The following is a 22989-nucleotide window of genomic DNA, read 5'->3' on the forward strand; positions in this document are numbered from 1 at the left end:
GACAGCCCCTGCGTTCTGGTAAGGTATATAACAGGAGATCATGGGAGTGATGTACCCTCACCCCAAACCCCCGGCCCAAAGGTATATTCTCCGGGGGATGTTTTATCCTCATGAGCATTAAACTTGGATAGAGTTTGAACAATAAGCTCTCAAAAACTGAGAGTTTTGTTGTAAGAACAAACAACACTTCCCTGTAATATAATTTGTATGCAATTTTGTTTGGCTCACTGCTATAGCCCTAAAGCACAGACTTCATTAATCTTTGGTAAATAACTAAAAATGCAAATTATTTTTCTGATGTTCCATCGGACACTAGCCTTATGATTCACAGTAGAAGGGCGATTTATAATAAAGTGACACAACCTTTAAGAAACAGATTTTCTGGAATCTAGAAATTAGATTCAAAAGCGATGGAAGAAGATGGTGTCCAGTTAGATTTACTCACCCAGAACTACTGATGCCAAACCAGAAAATTGGGAGGTAAAGTCAAAGAGACTGGAAGGCAGATTCCTAAAATTAGAATCAGGGTACTAGGGCCTGTCTGTACCCCACTTTTTAAATTTTTCACTAACAAAGTGAATCAAGAATGCACTGAATCACTCTAGGTTCAGTGTGCTGGTCTTGTGAGCTCTGGTCAAGCAGGTACCAGTGCCCTAGTTCAGGAGTGAGTAACGATTTCCGATTTCCCCAGACTAATGCCCCAAAGGGGACATAATCCCAGACGTGCTGAGAACCTCTGAAAGCCAGTCACAGGACCCCACACCAGAGCTCCCTGTGCTGTTAATTGCCTTGAGCTCATAGCCTGGAGTTCGGGGTCAGTGGGTAGCCATGTATTTGGAGCAATTGAAAATACAAAAGGAAATACACCTGAGTCGGATCATGGTGTGGCAGAAAATAAGCAGGTAGTCATAGTCCAAGGGGGCAAATTCAGTTCCATTGGCTGAGAAGAAAACAACCTCTCTAATAAGCTAGATCTCCTCCTCTGGATGTCAACGTGACAGCCCAGAAATCAGGGCACCCCATAAACCCAATATAAGAGAAAATATATTTTCTCCGTAAAAACTGCAAATCCCAGGCTCATTGTTTAACTCTAAGACAACTGGTAGACCGAGTCCTTAAACATGCATTAGCATGATAAGGGAGATCCTGCTAAGGAATGCAGAAGGTAGCTACAGAGCCCAGAGGCTTTCAAATTAACAAACCCCCCTGGAACAAGCCTCCATTTGAGGATAACTTAATTCAATTCAGCTGGGCAGGGAATATAAAACAAAACCTCTGAGCTATTAGGGTATCAGCGGTCTTGGCACAGCCCGAAAGGGGGAGCCCCACGTGGAGACACAAGTTGATACTGAGTAAATTCAAGCACATAGAGATAGACGTCTCTCCCTGACTGCTATGCCCTAAGTTCAGGAAACAACAAAGGAACGATGACGAGAACAAGGGCAAACAATTGGAGGATGAATAACTCTCCATTGCGAAAGGAGTGGGTATTGGCCTAGATCAGAGATGAAATCAGGGGGTTTCTAGAAACAAATGAAAATATGACATACCAAAACCTTTGGGACACAGCAAAGGCATTTATTAGAGGAAGGTTTATAGCAATGCACTCACACATGAAAAAGGAAGGGAGAAAAAGGAAGGGAGACTTATGGTTGATATGCTGGCACAAAACTTACACCAATTACACCAGATTCAACAGATCAATCCTATTAACAGCAAAAGGAAGAAATAATAAAAATCAGAGTTTAGTTTCAGGAGAGGGACACAAGGAAACTATGGGGAAAAATAATGTGCTAAAAGTTGGTTCTTTGAAAAAATATATATATATATATACATATATATATATATACACCCCACAGTGAATGAAGGGGGAAGTGCGCAGAGTGGAGACCCGAGGCCCATTTGTCAGCCACTGGAGATCCCCTCACAGAGGGGTATAGGAGAGGAGACGGGTTAGTCAGGGTGTGATGTAGTACCGATGAAGAACACAGCTTTCCCCCAGATCCTGGATGCTTCCTCCCCCCAACTACCATGATCTGAATTCTACCTTGCAGGACTGGATAGGGCAGAGGTTGTACACTGGTGCATATGGGAGCTGGAGGCACAGGGAATCCAGAGTGGACAATACCTTCAGGAGCAGGGGTGTGAGGGTCGAGGCTGGGAGAGTGGGTTGGAAAGGGGGAACTGCTTAAAAGGATCCACATGGGACCTCCTCCCTGGGAGATGGACGGCAGAGAAGGGGGGGAATGGAGACTGCAGATAGGGCAAGATATGACAAAATAACAATCTGTGGATTATCAAGGGCTCATGAGGGAGAGGGGAGCGGGGAGGGAGGGGGAAAAAAAAAAGAGGACCTGATGCAGAGGGCGTAAGTGGAGAGCAAATGCTTTGAGAGTGACTAGGGCAAAGAATGTACAGATGTGCTTTATACAATTGATGTATGTATATGCATGGATTGTGTTAAGAGTTGTATGAGCCCCTAATAAAATGTTTAAAAAAAAAAGTTGGTTCTTTGAAAGGATTAACAGAAATTTGATAGACCACTGGCAAACTTAACCACAGAAAGGAAGGAACAAATTTCAACAGCAAGGAAGAGGGATGAAACAGGAGACATTACAAAGGACCCTAATGAAATCAAAAGGATAATTACACAGTACTACTGTTTCACCGAAAATAAGACACTGTCTTATATTTATTTTTCCTCAAGAAGACACACTATGGCTTATTTTCAGGGCATGTCTCATTTTTATTAAATATGGTACAACAGTCTATATTTATTCAAATATATTTAAGTCATCTTCTTCTGGAACATCAACCCGCAGTGCTGAGTAAAACGGCTGCCACAGCTTTACTCTGTCCCCCTGAGGACACGCAACACCTGAAGCACAGCATCCTGCTCCTTACTTCACAGAGGAGACGTTTACTCTCACTGTCTCTGCCTCCCCCTGTGCCTCAGCTTGCAGCACGCACAGAATGACCGGGACCTGACAGGAGAAGCTGACCTTTGGCTGGGGCTGCTCCAGTCACCTCCGAGATAGCAGCTGTCACGATGGGGCAGAGCAGAAGAGCTGCCCGTCTTCGTGACCGCTCCAAACCAGTACACTGCAATGCCACGCCTATCACTATGTCTTTTCGGGGTATGTTTTATATTGCGCAAAAGCTTAGAAATCCTGCTATGGCTTATTTTATGGGGAAACACAATATGAAGGCCAGTACTCTAACGAATTCAACAACATGGAGGACATGGACAAATACTTGGCAAAACAATCCCTCCCTAACTATCCCAGATAGACGTCAAGAACCTCAACAGACTCACAGCAACAGAAGAAACAGACAAGGTTATCAAGGGATTATCAACAAAAAATCCCCTGGACCACATGGTTTCACAGAATTGTACCAAGCATTCAGGGAAGAACTGACACCAATCCTACACAAACTCTTCCAGAACATAGAAAAAAACCCCGAAAAACAGCAAACTCTCAAACTCTTTCTATGAAGTTAGTATAACTCTGATACCTAAAGTGGGCAAGGATCCCACAAGAATTGATAACTAGAGACCAATATCCCTAATGAACATTGATCCAAAAATCCTTAACAAAACACTGGCCAATAGAATACAAAAGCATATAAAACAAATGATTCATGATGGCCAAGTAAGATTCATACCAGGATGGTTCAACATATGAAAGACCACTAGTATTATTCATCACATTGACATGAAAAATTATAAGAACCACATAATATCGATAGATGCAGAAAAAGCATTCAACAACATCCAACACCCATTCCTGTTTAAGACACTCAAGAAGATAGGATTGGAAGGAAAATTCCTCAATACTATCTAAGCTATATATGATAAACCAACAGCCAATATGGTAATCATGTCCTGGGTCTTTGCAACTCCAGGTGACTATTGTGTGGGAATGCTGTCCTCTACTCTTAAAGGGAATTGCCTGCCACTCTCTCTCTGCTGCAACCACCCCATGGTTCACTACCAGGGAACCAACAGACCCTTGTTCACTTACCGTAAATACTCGAGTAGAAGCCAACCCGAATATCAGCCAAGGCAACTAATTTTACTACAAAAACTGCATACAAAATAAGAGCTGTAAGAGTCCCAATAATTTTTTAAATCATTTTATTGGGGGCTCGTACAACTTATCACAATCCATACATATATTTAAAAGAAAAAAAAGTTCAAAATATGCTGCAAAACTCGGCTTATACACGAGTATGTACGGTAATTACACAGCCCCTTTAAGACAACCCCTTCTCCCCATCCCAACCCCAATTGACAGTAATACCCCTTTTAGTCAATTATCTGACCCCAAAGAAGACATGATAAAAAACCACCACTTGCCAGGATATACTCGTACGTGTGACTTAGCTTTGCTCTGAAATAAAATATATTCAAGTAGTTGGAATGACCCAAATTAGTGAATTCCATCTCCCATTCAATTCCACATAAAAACCCAGGGTTCACGGAGGGATTTAAACTGCTTCCACTTTTGCATCCCTATTCAAGTCAGGCCGCATCTTTGCCCCATGCATGCCTTGCCATCACGCTTGCAATGAAATCCCAAATCTTCATCCGTGGCCCACAAGAACCCACCAGATTCACCGTCCACACTTCTTTGACTTAGTGTGTCATCACTCGCCAGCAGGTCACTTAGGCCACGCGGGCTCCTGGCGGTTCCAAATCAATCTTAGGGACCGACTCTCCACGGGCCTGAACTGCCCTTCCCCTAAGCACCTGCACTGCCCTGCTCCCCACTCCACCTCCCTGGTCACTACCGGATTTGGATTTTGTACATCTGCTTTACCACCAGCGCTGCTGCTGCCTCACCTGGCCCGAGCGCAGCAGGCTCTTCTGCGCACTGCGGCATCCCCGGGGCTTACAATAGAGCCTCGCATGTGGGACATGGGCTTCCATTAATGCATGAGTGGGTTCTTCACTAGCACTTTCCATGTCACTACATCAGGTCCTAGGATGTAGGGACAGATAACTAATGGGAGTCTAGTTTTTTCACTGGAGGAACTTAACATCTAGCGGGACTAAAAAAATGGAACTCAATCTAATCTCCATGTGTTGGAAGTAAACTGTGGGGCGGAGTAGCTAGAAGTGTGGTAGGAAGGAGTGGGGTCAGATGATGGAGGGCTGGAGCTTCCTGGTGAGGGGCGGGGCCTCCAGGGCGCTGGGCTAAGGAGGAGAAATGGGAAAGGGGAGGGACCTGAAATTAGAACAGTCAGAATCGATGGAACTTCGTGACTATTTGGAAGGGGGGCGGGGCAAACATCCAAACCAAAAGCAAACCCTGAGGGGGTTCTCCTACCCTGGATTTATGTAAGTTGAATCACCAGGTCAGGTCACATGGTAACACACAGGTGCCCCCGTGTTGGCCATGCAGGTAAATTCCTCACGTCTTTAGGCTTTATCAACCTTGTGAGTTTAACATATGCTTTATCATGCTTTCTTAAGACAAGGGATACCTGTTTTTGCAGTGAAGTCTGACACAAATGCAGAGATTTCCCAGGAATTTTTCCTAGTCAGTGGCTTGAAAGTCCAATTCTAAATGGGGAGACAACATTATTTGCAATGTTAAAAACCAAAAAAGTTCTCAAGGACAGGCATTCCGGCTGCTTTCCACTTCTCAATGTCATGGGCAGCCTGTGTGCACAGATGTACATCTAGCCATGTATGCATGCCGACATCGAGGCCATGAAGGCCATAAATAAAGCCAAAAACAACCACCCACAACAGCTAGGACAGTCGTATGTCTACAACATAAGGGGATCCCCAAATGTTACAAGTCCACAAATTCAGCATCAATGTTTTCTAGTATCTCAAATGCTTGGCTAATGGGTTTCTGGTTAGAGGGTTTTTAGCCAAATTCCAGTGATCCCATTTCTCAAAGAATTCACCTCTGTATTTTCAGTCTGTGCTTCATCTCAAAAAGGTAGAAGATACACAGAAAGAGTCTGGGCTGATCCCCATCCACAGCCTCCCCTGCTAGGGTCTGGGACTGTTGAAAGGAACACAGATGCCCCTTGGGAAATACTGTCCCCAAAGGCTTCACATTGTGAGACTGGGTGGGCCGCATCCTGGAGGAGAGGGGTCAAATCTCAGAAGAGTTGAGCACGAAAAAAGTGAGAGACGCTAACGCTCCAATGGAGAGAATTTCCCATACCCGTGGGGATCCAATTCTCCCAAACGGTGGACAGATACAAACTGGTGTAGCACAAAAGCCACCTAGCCAGAAACAAGGGGTCTTGCTGACACTACAAAGCGTCTGTGTTCAGAGTGGCAGAGCGGCTAGTTCATAAGTAGCCACTGCTTGACGGTGTGCTTGTCTATTTTCCCCTTGTGTCTTCCATGTGTGGTCTGCCACAGACAAGGAGAGAGGGAACGAGGAGGGAGATGGGAAATCAGAAAAGGTGCCCCAGGGGCACCATGAGCACGGAGGATGCTCGGGGTTATCACGACAGGAGCCAGGCTCCTTTCCCATGCCCCTATCCCACTGCGGTGGAACGCTCAGACAGAATTTACGCTAATCTCGAGATAGATCTATTTGGGGGGGGTGGGTAGTACTCTAAAACTAATAATATTCAAACACCATGGGTCGTTCAAGCATGGCAGACGCGGATAAGACCTCGCTTCACAGGACAAGAGACACCACCTAGACTCTGGGGTCCTTCTTTCATGCACGAGAAAACCAAGACTCCCGGGACGCTGGTGAGATCCGCCCTCATCACCCAGCGTGGTAGGGCAGAACCCAGGCTGACTGGGTCTCAGTACGGAGTTAATTTTATCCCAGGCCACCGATCATCTGGCTTATTGCTGTCCAACTGTTTAAGCATGTAACTAATGAAGTGCTGGCAGTGACCTCCACCGAAACATGAAATTGGAAGGCTTAAATTAGGAAAACAGACTTGAGGAAAGTTCCCTAGTAGGAGAAATATAAAAAGCAGCACAATGCCCAGACATTAGCTCTGTGATCCGGGCACTTCCTTAGAGCATGAATAAAATGACTCATACAGTTGCTGTTTCTCAGCGAGTGGGGCTCATAGATGGTATGGCTTATGTTAAGTTATTTTCCAGAGGAGGAGATAATGGACTTGCACATCAAATATTGTTAGGAAAAACCAGATGACAAACCCACATAAACAAAACAACAAACACACACCAGGACAAAATTCTAGGAAGCACAATTTCAGCCGACTTGTGGGAAAATGATTGGCAAATCTTTTTTTTCCCCGGTGGGCTTTAAGGAATAAAAGGTTATATAGGATCAATTAAAATTCAAATACAGGGCTGTAGTTTGGCAGCTGAAAGGATGCATTGAGTAAATGCTGAGCATCCCCCGTTTCTAAAGTTTATTTCATCTTATTAAGCAACAAACAAAAACAGCCTTCCACCCAAACAAGTACAGCCCAGACCATCGTTCCCATTTCAAATTTACCATAAATGCTACACAAAAACGAGTCCCTGAACACTGCCCCTTCAACAACGTCCTCTTCACAAATTGCGAGCCTTCTTCCCTGGCAAATACCCAGGAACCGCTTTAATTTCCGTTTGCAGACTTAGGATATGAGAAAACCACAAAACCAAACCAAAACCACTAAGCCCTTATGACACATGCCGGGGAAAACGATCCTATTTCTCAAAAATGTTCAGCCTGAGCTCTCGGTCTGCATTTTGTTTTCCTGATTTAAGATGACTCCTTTAACATTCATCCATTCACAAGGTGGGCCACGCAATAGTCCACTCGAGAGACACTTATTTCCTTGACACATGAATTTGTCACCCCTGCACATGTATGTGATAAAAATGGTCTGCTGATGGGAAAACCAGGCACCCAATGATCAGGACCATGCAGGTTGGTAGTTTGCTGCAGGCAATCCGCCCACTGGAAAGGGTCTTTGTTGATGTCAAACTCAACCAAATTTGCTGCCATCGAGTCGATCCTGACCCATAGCGGCTTTATAGGACAAGGAAGAACTCCTTTTTCCCATGGATTGGTTGGTGGCTTTGAAATACCAACCATGTGGTTAGCAGCACCATGAATAACCCACTAGACCACCAGAGCTCCCAAGCCAGTTTGGGTCAACGTGAAACTAAAAAGAGGTACCTATTCAAAACCTTGAGATTATGAGTAGGATAGTCGCCTGCTAAGGCTTTCTGTGCTCTAGGTTCCAGAAGGTGGAATTCCTGCAGGTTAATCCACAAGCCAGCTACCTGAAGAGAGCCATATCCTGAGGAGATTATGTTTCCAATCACCCAACATCCTCGGGAACAGCTCTTCTGAAATCGAAGTGTGAAGTGTCTTTAAATAGGCTTTGCTCAGGGTCCAGGGCCTGACTGTGAGTGGGGAAGCTCTTTAGAGTGCTTCAGGACCACGAATGACTCTCATCTGATGGGTAAATAATGAAAGCCGGCCTGGGCAGTTTGTCTATGGTCCGACCACGAGTCCGTGCTCTTTGAAGGTGCCCGGGGACTTTCAATCCTGCTGACAATAGAAGAGCATCCTCTTTGAAGAGCTTATCTGACATTCTGCAGGACGCCCACCAAGAGAATTAACAAGCAACACTGAAAGTGCCTCAGAGCCGATCCCGACTCGGAGCGACCCTGCAGGACAGAGCACAAGCGCCTTGGTGGGCTTCCGCAGAAAGCCTCCGATTCCTCCCATGGGACGCGGTGGGTTTGAACCACTGACCTGGGGACTAGCAGCTCAATGTGTAGTCCACTATGCATGGCCCTGGAGCTTCCTAACACACAACACAGTCCAACAGAGTACGTGTTTAAAAATATATTTTTTAAAGTAATACTATGCTTTGAATCCCACTGCTTCATTTCCAAATAAAAACGAAAACATATGCAGCTCAAACCCCCCAATAGATGGAATCTGGGCAGCGTGTGCTTTACTTACTTGTATTTTAAGAGCAGCCACTGAAGTAACCAGAGTCCTACAAGGATCATGCCATTAATTTCACAAATAGAAAAGGCCCACTGCACCCGGTTGAAATGGTCAAAAAACGTGTCCGGTAGTGGGGGCTGCACCTCCTTGGGAGGTACTCGTTCATGGACGACCGAGATCATCACTGTGGTGAGAACAAAACAGAAAAGTGCATACACAAAGGCCAGCAGAGTCTTGCCCCATTCCATGGGGTACTGGGAGCGCTCTGGCTCTGGCATGGGGATCCTGATCATTTCTTTTCTAAACCCATTTGGCATCCCGTTGGGTTTGACCTTGATGTTGAAGCTGCTGCTAGGGGTGGGGACGTCGGTATCGATGCAGAGGTGCCCGTTGGCGTGGCCGTTCTTGTGTGCTTCCATGTGGTGCTCCATTTTCAGGGTCTCTATCATGTCCAAGAGCCGCTGCCCATTGTCAGAGGAGACTCGGCACAAGGGGGGCTTTTTGAAATCTTCTTGGGTTAGGTTGATCAAGTCCCGGCCTGTGAAATGTTCAAGAGGCTCACAGTATTCTGGCATTGCATTCTCCAACAGCCAGTCGGCCACCTTCTTGGGTGACCAGTAAACCACTTCCTTCATTGTGCTGGCAGCCAGCATGCGGTCTCCAGCTGGCTCTCGGAGGGTCAGCAGTCACTGTTCCTACAGGGCAGGACACTGTCCCTCCTTGGCTCATTCATCCTGGCCGGCCTCGGGAGCAGAGACTTGTTTGGCAAGATGGTCAGGGCAGTTTTCAAACACTTCATCTAGCTGTCCCGAGCATTAAGTCACCTCATTGCTGAATCAGTCTTCTTTCTGTGGATGCAAGAGACAGTGTCAGGATAATGAAATTTCTAAATCGTCTCCCTGTCCCCTGCCCATGTAAATATAAAAGCTGGTCCTGCGTGAGGTCAACGGCCTCTGCCTAATGCACCATTCTATCTTATGTGCGCAGCACCCAGCAGCTTACTGATGCCATCGAGGACACTCAGAGGGATGACGGGCTTGCGCATCATCTAGGTCCATTTTGGGTTGTTGTTGAAAAACAAAAAACAGCAACTTTCCCTTTTTTTCTATTGTGCTTGGGCTTCTAGCTACACGAGGGTGGGAAAAGCAGCTGCAGGGGTTGACGCACAGCTGGAGTGAAGGGCCGGCATTCTGCCTGCTCTCAGTCTTTCTCCCTCAAGGAAGCCTGCGGTTTGAAAATCAGAGAGCTGACCAGACCCCCATTTATATACACCAGCACAGAGCAAGGAGCTTGCAAGAAGCAAGGAGTTTCTGTAGATGAGTTATAGTTGAGCCGAGTCCAAGTTCACGGAGTTGACCTATTAAAACAACTAACCAGCTAGGCGGCAGTACCTGAAATGAACATGTGTACGGGAGAGTGAAAATCAGAATTCAAAAATTTCTAAATGTATGTATTAATACGGGAACATAGTCTACATACATAGCATGCACATTATAATCACAACTATGGTTAATGGATATCTCCGTGTATAAAATTACTGGAATGAAATAGACATCAGATATTAACGGAAGTTACAGTCGCTGGGCCTAGGGGTATTTTTTTTTTTACTTTTCTCCCACCTAGTTTTCTTTCAAGGAGCCCTGGTAGTACCATGGTTAGCGCTCGCTGCTAACTGAAAGGGGAAAGATGAGGCTGTCTGCTTCTACATAAGGCACGGTCTTAGAAACCCTGAGGGGCACTTCTACTGTCCCTTAGGTTCACTATGAATGGGAATCAGCTCCATGGAAAGAGGTTTTCCAGTTTATTTTTCCTTCAGATGGATGTATTACATTTACTATCTAAAATGAAAAACAAACAAACAAAAACAAGTTAAAAATAATTGGCCTAACTCTGACAGTACATCACAGCTAGTGAAAGCATGTCTTTGGCTTGAGTATCTTCCATGCATAACCCAAATTATGTACTTAAGTTTATTTATCTCTGAAACTGGGATAATCAGAACTTTACTAGGAAACTTTATGTGAAACTGATGTAACAATCTCACCCCAAAATAGAAGAGAATTTCAAAAAGTTTGTGGAAAAATCCCATTATCTTTTAACCCCATTTCTCCATGAACTTTTTGAAATCCCTCGTTGTGCTTTTCAAAAGGGTCTGTTAGTTCTTATTCCCCCCTTCCCCCACCTCAACTCTCTCTCCTAAGCTATTCAACAGCCATCGCTCAGTGTTACTGCCAGCGGACACAGACACCCTGCCTACCAGCAGGCTCTCTTTTTGTCACACGAGGGCCGCTGCATCTAATGCACCCCGATTTGCAGGGTTCAAGAGCTGGGTCAAACTGGGGCCAGTGTTACCCTCAGTGTGTTTTGAGGAGTAGAACTGCAACAGAAGGCTGTATGCCTTTAGAAAGCATAGCCTATGTCTACGTGAGCCTAGGGACTGCATACCGTCCTGGCTGGCTTCATTAGCATGGTGAACTCTCCAGGAAACCCTCCAGGAACTGGAGTTAGCACCATATGGAACACATTGGGAAGTAATGGCCTCAGGGGTCCAGAGGCTTACAGCTAGCAGCTGGCACAAACCAGACGTGAGACCCGAATTTCTGGTTTCCAAGTCCAAACTCCTCTCTACTGCAGCGCAAAATCTGACTCGGGAATGAGGCGGGTAAGTTAGTTTCAAAGACAGTTCCAACCATGCGAACAGAGTCGGATGGCTGGTTTTCTAAACGCCACCGAGCGGACCCGCCTTCCTCGCTCACTCGGTTGTAGCTGAGTGTCAGCCTAGACTCTCAACCTAAGAGCCGGCAAGCACCGAGCAGCTCGCATCCCCGGGGCTCAGAAGAAATCCAATCGACATCTCCTCTCTTTTTTCAGAAAGGATGCCTTACAACTAGGCAACATGGAAATGGTTGAATGGAAAACAAACCTACTGAAGTTATCTTTGAAAGCAATTCGCGTGGTCTACGAGTATTCCCCGGAGAGAAATACATAACCTCAATGCACCTCCGACCATTTAAAACCATTGCAGAGAAACTTCAGTTGCCACTAGTGACTAGTGGTGACTGCAGAACAGGCAGGACACCTGCCCCAGATGGGAATCCTGGCAGAAGGGCCTAGAGGTAGGGATCTCCTCAAACGCTCCATCAGACAACAGTCAAGGGAATCCCAGCGCCTCTAAGCGGCCAGGCGAACTGTAAAAACAATGCTCAGTGGGATATCCGAGCCCAGGGGAAATGTACAAAGAAGGGCTTTTCCATTAGGTTCGTCCTCCTTCCCGTCCAACCAGCAAGTCCAGTTGTGCAGTCTGCACTGCCTGCAAGAAAGGAAGCGGCCCCCGAACCAGAGGCCAGGCCAAGTCCCAGACAGACACCATCGCCCTTCCCTCTAAGGGGAGCAACAGCTTCACAACAGACCAAACCCACTGCCATCATGATGAGTCTGCCTCATAGGACTGGACAGGGCTTCCCAGACTGGGGATCTTTTTTTTTTTTTTTTTTTTTCAATTTAGGAATCATTTTACTGGGGCTTCTTCCAGCTCCAACAACAATCCACACATCAACCGTGTCAAGCACATTTAAACATAAGTTGGCATCATCAATTTCAAAATATTTTCTTTCTGTTTAAGCCCTTGGTATCAGCACTCTTCCCCCCACCTCCCACCCTCATGGACCTCTGATAAATTATTATTTTCATATCTTACACCACCTGCTGTCTCCTTTTGTCTGTGTCACTGTTGTTCCTCCCCCTGGGGACAGGGGGCGGGGGAGGAGGTGTTATAGGTCATTGCAGTTGGTTCCCTATTTCTTCCCCTTCTCCCCCCACCTTCCCCCTACCCTCACGGTATTGCCACTCCCGCGGCTGTTTCTGAGGAGTTTATCTGTCCTAGATTCCGAGAGCGCTTATCTGTACCAGCGTACATGCTCCAGTCTAGCTGGATTTGTAAGGTAGAACTGTGGTCATAATAGTGGGGGGGAGGAAGTATTAAAGAACCAGAGGGATGTGTGTGTTCCCTCAGTGCTGTGTGCACCTGCCTGTCTTGCTCTTTCCTTGCGACCCTTCTGTGAGGGGATGTCCAATTATCTACAGATGGGCTTTGGGGCTCCACTCCTGCCTCCATTATTTATATCAATATATTCATTTGGGGTCTTCTGATGCCTGATGCCTGATACCTAATCTGGTTGACACCTCGTGATCGCACACCGTGATGCGCTTCTTCTACGTGGGCTTTGTTGCTTCCCTGCTAGATGGCCGCTTGTTTAGCACCCAGACTGTCAATCTCTTAACAGAGCGGGTGGCCTCATCTCTTTCCCTCAGACAACTGGTGAGTTTGAACCCCTGACCTGGTAGTTAGCAGTCCAGTGCCTGAGCCACAGCACAGACAAGGATAATGCTTTATGAACTAGGAGGGCAGTGGGGGAGACAATGTACATCCCAAACCCAAGCCCACTGCCCTCCAGTTGATTTCGATGCACAGTAACGCTACAGGAGAAAGTAGACCAAAGTCCGTCTCCGCCTGCAGAATGGCTGGTAGGGTTCAAAACACCAACCTTTTCATAAGCAGCGACCTTCAACCCCACACGGAGGGCCCTTGAGCACTGGTGGTCCTTTCTGAAGCCACCTGCCAGCTCATCTTCCCTTATTTAGGAAAGAAACACACACATCTCTCAAACTGAAATGCGGACATTTGGTAGCTACTGCCTAAGTTGTCCTCAGTAGTTAAGGCAACAGAGAGCATGGCCCAACTGCTCGCCTTAAAATCCACCTCAGCCTTAGCCCTCGTGGCGTCTGCTATGAGATCACAGATCTGGAGGGCCCTGAACAGCCAGGTCCACGGCAGACCGGTGCTTGAAAGGGTGATGCTGCTGCTCACCAAAAGCTGTGTGACTCAATCCCAACTGGAGAAGGAGGCGGCAATCTGCTGCTCTGAAGAGGGCAGCCTTGGGAACCCCAAGGGCCCCCTATGTCCTTCAGGCTCATGACGGTCAATCGCCTTGATGGCAGGGGCAGCCCGATTAGACGTGCCCTCTCTGCCGGCTTCTCTAGTCTCTCCATCCCACTGCCTACCTCCCTTGCGGAACTCTTAAAACACACATGCAGGGGGAGGGAGGGACAAGTAGAAAGAAAGTGTTTTGAAACTCATGGTGGCAGCATGTGCACAAACATGACGGATACAATTGATGTATGGACTGTTACAAGAGCTGTAAGAGCCCACAGTAAAATGATTTTTAATAAAAGTACCATGGATTGTGAGAACACACTCACACCAAACCGGAACTCACTGCCATCGAGTTGCTTCTTGGTCACAGGGCCACTGCACAGGACTTCTGAGGCTGTGACCCTTTCTGGGAGCAAAACGGCTGGGGGTTTGGACGGCTGCCCTGAGTAGTCTGCAGTCACATGCCCAACCCACAGCTCCACTGGGCTTTGTCAACCCTCTCAAAACTCACTGCCCTCAAGTGGATCCTGGTCCACAGTGGTTCCTGAGACTTCACACCTTTCCAGAAGCAGAGAGCCTCCCTCTTTCTCGAGCAGAATGGCTGGGGGGTGAGATCTGTTGACCTTGGGGCTAGCAATTCAGTGCCTGGCCCGTCACAACATGTCACCCCAGCCTCCTGTTCTTCAGGGGGTCTGTGCATTGGCCATTACAGGCATCCCCTGCTGTGTAAAGGTTATCTTTTAGGGAAGACTACACTGGATTGGTTTGCTAACCAAAGAAGCTGAGGAGGAGCTATACTTTCATGGGAAAATGGTCAAAGGCCAATAGTTTTTCCCAAACAAACTAATGGAAATGCCAGCTTTGCTTGATGTCATTCCAAATGACAAACGATTTCACCAGACAGCTTTGCTTTCCGATACCAGGAGCAGCCTGTATTTCCTCTGCCTGGGGGACGTTTCCAGTGAAATGGCCAGCTCTTTCTCCACCTCGAGCCCTCAACTCCTTCATCACCACCACAGAGAGGCCTTCTCTCACCCTCCAGGGAACAGGCGACACTAGCCCCTCAAATCAGCCCAGATGGGCAGCCTCCGTGCGGGCTCCAGGTGGCGATGTCTGAGGCAAGGAGCCTGGAGCTGTGAGCACATAGCACACAGGCCATCTGCAGGCACTGTAAGAGACAGGGAGTCAGGACACATCACAGGAGACACACACACACCCGCACGCCCTATCAACACTCTCCGTGCCAACACTGTGCCCAGACATTTTCTATCTCATTTCCCAGTACATCTCCTACACAGCCTTCACCACACTGAGATGAGCTGTTCAATAAAGTTTACTTCTATTACAGCCTGCTGTTTCATAAAACACGAGAGCAGAGGTCTTGCCTACCTTGCTTTCTCTAGTCTACAAGCCCCGGTGGTTAGTGATTACACGTTGGGTAGCTAGCCGCGAAGTCGGTGGTTTTAAACCAGCAGTCCTTCCGCAGGAGCATGACAGGGCTCTCTGCTCCCATTCAATGTTAGTCTCGGACACCTACCAGGAAAGTTCTACCCTGTCTTATAAGGTCACCATGAGTTGGAACCCACTCGATGGCAGTGTATTGTTTGTTGACTGAGCACCCTGGAGCTGTGCTCTCCAATATGGCAGCCACCACTGGCCACACTAGGCAACCAAACGGAAATCCCTCGGCTGTTGAGAGGGCAGGTGAGTGTCTAACCAACTGCACACACATACTGGGGCGCACAGAGCTGGCTCACACACTGGTCCACAGCAGGTGCTTAATACGCATTACCTGAGGCCACTGCTGCCTTTGTCTTTAGCTCCCAAACCGGGGAACGGGCTTTTATCCCCAATATTTTCTCATTTCGATAAAGTAACGTTTTCTTCTCTTAAGCAAAAAAATGAAGTAGACGTCTTTCAGTAGGAAATTTCATCTGGAATGTATGTAGAGAACACCTTAAGAGTTGCATGTGTTCGGCCTGTGTGATCACGAGGTGCCGAAGGGATCAGTTATCGGGCATCAAAGAACAAAAAATCATATCATTGTGTGCTCACCTCCCTGATATGATTGCTGAAGGCAAATGTGTGAATAAGCAAATGTGGTGCAGAAAGCTGATGGTGCCCGGCTATCAAAAGACATAGTGTCTGGGGTCTTAAAGTCTTGAAGGTAAATAAGTGGCCATCTAGCTCAGAAGTAACAAAGCCCCCATGGAAAAAGCACTCCAGCCTGTGCGATCACGAGGTGTCAAAGGGATCAGGTACCAGGCATCATCAGAAAAATAATCTTCACAGTGAATGGCGGGCGGGGAGTGCAGAGTCGAGAGCCAAAGCCCATTTGTCGGCCACTGGACATCCCCTTACATAAGGGTCTTGGGGAGGAGATGAGCCAGTCAGGGTATCACAGAGCAATGATGAAACATACAACTTTCCTCTAGTTCCTAAATGCTTCCTCTTCCCCACTATCATGATCCCACTTCTACCTTACAAATCTGGCTAGACCAGAGGTGTGAGTGATGATAATGGGAGGATGGGTTGGAAAGGGGCAACCGATTACAAGGATCTATAGGTGACCTCCTCCCTGGGGGATGGACAACAGAAGAGTAGGTGAGGGGAGATGTTGGACAGGGCAAGATATGACAAAATAAAAATCTATAAATTATCAAGGGTTCAGGAGGGTGGGGGAAGTGGGGAGGGAGGGGAAAAATGAGGAGCTGATGCCAGGGCCTTAGGTGGAGAGCAAATGTTTTGAGAATGATGAGGGCAATGAATGTACAGATGTGCTTTACACAATTGATGTATGTATGGATTGCGATAAGAGTTATATGAGCCTCTAATAAAACGATTAAAAAAAGAGAGTTGCGTGTGTGTGTACTATGTTTGAGAGTGCTTTTTAAAATTAATGGAAAATTTTCATCGTTTTAATTATTTTTCCCATTAATTTTTGAAGCCCCTGTGGATATTCACTAATTTTTTTTACAGATATCGCAAATATCCCAGTATGTTCAAGTGAAGGAGCATTAAACTTGGAAAAGCAAGGTCATCAGGCAGTTTCTGGCAGTCAGAGAAATTCTAATTAGACAACGAAGACAAATGAATGGCTTCTCCTAATTAACCAGAATGAAATTACTCCCTAAGATGATTCCATATTTCTCCACAACTCAGAATCCTCTATCTCATAGATTTATGTTTTGTTTTGTGCTTTCCGGTGAAAAGAAAAAACTTAGTCAGCAACCCGTTACCCCTAATAAAACACGTGCCGCCCATGATCTAGGTTAAAGTATAGGCATTTGCTTCTGCCATCTCCCTGGATCGTTCCAGCACCTCGAGGGCAGCGTCACCCACTTTGGGAAACAGTGCTCTACCTACTTGTCAATAAGTCAAAAAACTTCTCCCCTCAATCTTGAGGTTCCTCCTCTCATGAATCCCTATAGCACTGACCTCCATGGCGCACGATGCAATTGAAGTCTTGTGTGCATCATGCGGTAGAAAGGGCACCTCTGAAGCTGCTGCTGTTGCAAAATAATCTTTGCATCCAATCCTCGGTTTCCGCCAGAGGATGAGTAACCACTCCCTGACCCACCACCTCCAAACAGGCTGCTGCTACGGCTGCTGCCGTGAGGATCCAACCAGGTAAAAGAATCAAAAGCTTTTCAGTGCCTTTGGGAAGTATGTCTCCTTTGCATGTGTGTATTTTTCTGTTCCCCTTGGAGATGCCCTGCACTTCCTTTCCAACACCTACCTTGGCCCACAGTCCCACGTCACGTCTGGTACAGATAGGAACCGGAAACACAGGGAATCCCAGGTGGATGATCCCTTCAGGACCAGTGGTGTGAGGGGCAGTACTGGGAGGGTAGAGGGAGAGTGGTTTGGAAAGAGGGAACCGATTATAAGGATCTACATGTGACCTCCTCCATGGGGGATGGACAACAGAAAAGGGGTGAAGGGAGACGTCGGACAGGACAAGATATGGCAAAACAATAATTTATAAATTATCAAGAGCTCATGAGGGAGGGGTAACGGGGAGGGAGGGGAAAAATGTGGATCTGATGCCAGGGGCTTAAGTGGAGAGCAAATGTTTTGAGAATGATGAGGGCAATGAATGCACAGATGTGCTTTACACGATTGATGTATATATGAATTGTGATAAGAGTTGTATGAGCCCCTAATAAAACTATTATTTTTAAAAAGTAGGCACTAAAGCAAGATTGAGACTCTTGATGCTTTTCAGATCTCCCACTGCAAAATAATCAATGGCCTCTTAGATTTGAGCACATCAGAAGGGTAGTCTAGAACATCTTCAAACAAACGAAGACAAAGAAGGATGGGATCTTGTGAGAGAAAAAGCAGAACATCGTGTGTCCGTCATAAATCCTAACCTCAGCAGAATCTTCTCTCTGGCCTTCACGAAGTGAAAAATATACTACCAAATGCAATTGATATTTGGCTCCAATTCTTAAAATAGATGTTTTAGGCTCTACTGTTATAAAAACCATCAGAATAGTGTCAGGACAGAGTAAAAACTATTTATAGTTCATTCTATGCCAGATCTTTAAAAAAAGTAAGTCAGAATAATCATGCTGGTAATAAAGAGAAATATTAAATGAAATTACTAAACCATTTGTGAAAATGTTGATTCTTATAGAAATAGAATCTATTAGCATGCTAGTGGGTATTCAGGAACTGACACAGTATTGCGCTAACCAAAGCCCACCTCATGAATTGCAAGCTCCATACATGTTCCCCAGAATCACAATTGCATAAAACGCACACTGTACCTATCCATGGAACAACTGGAATTCAGCATTAGAAGATGAAGCGTGTCCGTGCTGGGTCTGTCATTAACGTACGCTCCAAACCAGTGCCTTGCTGTCCTATAATGCAATAAATCCACTCCATTTGCTTATTCCAACACTCAAGAAATCTATACATACCTCAAACCTCAAACCAAACTCAATGCCACAAGTTGTTTCCAAGTTGATTTTGATTCACAGTGAACCCATAGAACAGAGCAGAATTGCCCTTCTGGGTCTCTGAGTGTTAATGCTATGGGAGTAGAAAGTCTCATCTTTCTCCCGTGGAGGGGCTGATGGTTTTGAACTGCTGACCCGGCGGTTAGCAGCCCAACTCATAACCCACTATCTCACAAGTGCAGTATATGAAAGCGTAACAAGTTATGCTATTGGATGCGATTTGTTCTTTTTTTGAAGAGTCTATGAAATTTCAAAATAAGTGCCATGAAATTAAGAAGTGGATTTGAAGATGTTCAAAAGCATGATTGGCCCAAGATTGAACCAACAAGTAAAATGTCAATGAAGAAACTATCAAAGTGCCAGATGTTTCTGAAGACTGATAATGACAAGTGAGAGAGCAGTGCTTACATAGTCCGGCATGAACACATACAGAACTGAACTTTGTGCTTCACACGTCAAACCTCTAAAAACAAAATCAAAGGCAGCAGTGTGTGTGTGTGTGTGTGTGTGCGCGCACGCGCATGAGAGAGAAAGAGATAGATAGATAGATAGATAGATAGATAGATAGATAGATAGATAGATAGATAGATAGAAAGATAGATAGATTTGGGGGCTCCTGCATGGTGCAAACAGTGCGGCAACTGCTGCTAACGGAAAGGCTGTAGGTTTAAGTTCACCCATGGGCCCCTTGGGAACCCCTCTAGGGAAGGGCCTGGCAATCTGATCCTGGCAAATCCGCCGTTGAGAGTCCTGAGGAATGTTCTGTGACACCCTGATACACATGGGTCCTCATGAATCGTAACTGACTCCCTAGCAACTGGTTTGCGATTTTTATATATGGTTTACTCTTACCTTAAATAACCAACTTATGTCACGTTAAAATTTGGTGGGCATGTAACATTTTAAGGCTTTAAACCAAAACTCACTGCCACTGAGTCAACACTAACTCCCATAGATCACTTTACTTTTGGGTTTCCGACTCTGGTTTCCGAGCCCAGTCTTTGTCCCATGGAGCTGCTGGTGGTCTTGAACTGGTGACCATGTGCATTGCAACCACTAAACCAATTTTCAGGCCAAGTAACATAGAACAGTGTTAAAGAGCAACACAAATCAAGAGTAGGTATAATGTTATCATGAAACAGACTGGCTTTGGGGAAAAGTTTCCTATCCAGACAGAGGGCTTTAGAGTTATTATAACTTTCTATAAGTCAAGAATAAGCCAGCCAACTTGTCTAACTCTTCTCTACTCAGCTTGAGTATAAGAACTCTTGAAACCCTCTCAGAACCTTCCTGCTGTCGCGTTCGGACCTCGCTGCTCCAACCTCCGGGGCCGCGTTCCATCTTCGCAGCCTGCGATCCGCGGAGACCGAAATTAGGGCCGGTGCTTCTGCCCCGCACACTCGAGGCTAGCCACACACAAAAAAGTCCTAATAAAATAGATTTTTCACTGTGAGGGAAATCGTGCACATCCAGGCTGGTCAGTGCGGCAACCAGATTGGTGTCAAGTTCTGGGAGGTGATCAGCGAGGAAAACAGCATCGACCCCACCGGCACCTACCATGGGGACAGCGACCTGCAGCTGGACCGCACCTCCGTGTACTGCAACGAAGCCACAGGTGGCAAATATGTTCCTCGTGCCATCTTGGTGGATCTAGAACCTGGAACCATGGACTCTGTTTGCTCCGGTCCTTTTGGCTGGATCTTCAGACCAGACAACTTTGATTTTGGTCAGTCTGGGGCAGGCAACAACTGGGCCAAGGGCCACTACACAGAGTGTGCTGAGCTGGTCGACTCCGTCCTGGATGTGGTGCGGAAGGAGGCCGAGAGCTGTGACTGCCTGCAGGGCTTCCAGCTGACCCACTCGCTGGGCGGAGGCACCGGCTCTGGAATGGGGACCTTGCTCATCAGCAAGATCCGGGAAGAGTCCCCCGACCGCATCATGAACGCCTTCAATGTGGTGCCCTCCCCCAGAGTCTCCGACACGGTGGTCGAGCCCTACAATGCCACCCTCTCTGTCCACCAGCTGGTGGAGAACCCTGACGAGACCTACTGCATCGACAACGAGGCCCTCTATGACATCTGCTTCCGTACACTCAAGCTGACCACGCCCACCTACGGCGACCTGAACCACCTGGTGTCTGCCACCATGAGCGGGGTCACCACCTGCCTCCGCTTCCCCGGGCCAGCTCAATGCCGATCTCCACAAACTGGCCGTCAACATGTCAACATGGTGCCCTTCCCGCGTCTCCACTTCTTCATGCCTGGCTTTGCCCCCCTCACCAGCCGTGGTAGCCAGCAGTACCGGGCCCTGACCGTGCCTGAGCTCACCCAGCAGGTCTTTGATGCCAAGAACATGATGGCTGCCTGCGACCCCCGCCATGGCCGGTTCCTCACAGTGGCCGCCGTCTTCCAGGGCCGCATGTCCGTGAAGGAGGTGGACAAGCAGATGCTCAACGTGCAGAACAAGAACAGCAGCTACTTCGTGGAGTGGATCCCCAACAACGTCAAGACGGCCGTCTGTGATATCCCGCCCCGAGGCCTCAAGATGGCAGTCACCTTCATCGGCAACAGCACCGCCATCCAGGAGCTGTTCTAGCGCATCTCCGAGCAGTTCACCGCCGTGTTCCGGCGCAAGGCCTTCCTGCACTGGTACACGGGCGAGGGCATGGACGAGATGGAGTTCACCGAGGCCGAGAGCAACATGAACGACCTGGTGTCCGAGTACCAGCAGTACCAGGATGCCACCGCCGAAGAGGAGGAAGATTTCAGAGAGGAGGCAGAAGAGGAGGCCTAAGGCAGTCCCAGCAGCTCAGGCTTCTCAGCTCCCTCAGCCTTCTTCCTCGGTGACCCCTTTCCTATCCCTCAGAATTTGCATTTTCTCCCTCTCACCTTTTTTTCTCTCATTCCCCCTGGAGGGGTTCTGGAGCAGTACCTGGCACACTCAATTAATACCTGTTGTTTGTTGAAAAAAAAAAAAGAACTCTTGAAATCAATCTCACGAGCCGTAGCCTTGCTGTACGTTGAGAAGTGAAGGAGAATTCATGAGACTGGAGAGACAGCACTTACTTGCCCGCCAAAATAACGACTGCGGTGACCATGACAGAGCTGACGGAGCCTACATTTTTTTCTGATGCAGTTTTAGAAGATTGCTTTCAGTGCCTTAACCTTTAAACTGTCCATTTTAAACCGTTTCCACACGCACCACTGACTCTGATTAGCCAAAAAAAAAACCATCCCTTATGAAAGGATCCTTGAAGTACAGGGAATGCTGGTCTACTTGGCGTAGGTAGGCAGAGAAGAGCTTGGGGAGTGTTCACATTGCCTTTCAGCACGCTGAGGCTCTTAGCAGAGCTGTGTTTAATGCCACATTTTGGTCTCCTAAATGATGTTTAATACTTATACTTTAACATAATGGCTCCCCTATAAAACTTTTCAGAAGCTGTCCTATAATTTGCCAATTGGCAGCTTCCCATTTTATCTTACAAATGACCTAAAAAAGCCGTATTCATCAACGTTCTAGGGGAGACAATTTTTAGATGCAAAATCGTTGTTGTTGTTGTTAGGTGCCCAACAAGTCAGGTGCAACTCCTAGCCACCTTCTGTACAGCAGAACGAAACGTCACTTGGTCCTGCACCGTCCTCACACTTGTTCTCATGTTTGAGGCCCTTGTTATAGCCCGTGTGTCAATCCATCTGCCAAAGGCCTTCCTCCCTTTTGCCAGCATGTCAACTGTGTAAGATAAATCAGGATTTAGCTTTCTCCAAACAAACTGCCATCGGGTTGATTCCGACTCACGGTAATGCTAAAGGACAGGCTGGAACTGCCCCTGTGGGTTTTCGAGACTGTGACCCTTTACGGGAGAAGAAAGCCTCGTCTTTCTCCTTCAGAATGGCTAGTGGTTTCTCAGAGAGCATAAAACATTAGAATAGCTTCATTCGTTTCGTGGAAAATCCTACAAAAGGGAGAACAGGTAATTCATCTTCTTACACCCAAACCTCCATTTGAATCGTTCTGTAACTGAATGTACCTACAGAGCTAGTAATCCACAACTTTCAAGGTTCACTTGTCGTGCATAAATTTTAAAAACCTGAAAGTTCCAGAGTGGGAACTGATTCAAATATGTCCTAAAAACAGCATGCCAAGCCTCCTCCAAAGACTGTTTTCATATTTA

The 22989-nt window shown here is 46.8% G+C and overlaps 1 protein-coding gene and 1 pseudogene across 10 annotated transcripts in view; one reads left to right on the forward strand and one right to left on the reverse strand.

Moving 5' to 3' along the window:
* SGMS1 (sphingomyelin synthase 1) overlaps window positions 1-22989 on the reverse strand; it is a 320508-nt gene that overhangs the window by 32954 nt on the left and 264565 nt on the right. For all 10 annotated transcript variants that reach the window (XM_075533703.1, XM_075533701.1, XM_075533698.1 and 7 more), the window contains one exon: window positions 8928-9763. In XM_075533703.1, the coding sequence (XP_075389818.1) occupies window positions 8928-9568 (641 nt within the window). In that variant the 5' untranslated portion in view covers window positions 9569-9763. The remainder of the gene's footprint in view (window positions 1-8927; window positions 9764-22989) is intronic.
* Window positions 20099-21797, forward strand: LOC142428536 (tubulin beta chain pseudogene; annotated as a pseudogene).

This window comes from Tenrec ecaudatus, chromosome 16 (genome assembly GCF_050624435.1).
Source record: "Tenrec ecaudatus isolate mTenEca1 chromosome 16, mTenEca1.hap1, whole genome shotgun sequence".
Taxonomy (NCBI): domain Eukaryota; kingdom Metazoa; phylum Chordata; class Mammalia; order Afrosoricida; family Tenrecidae; genus Tenrec; species Tenrec ecaudatus.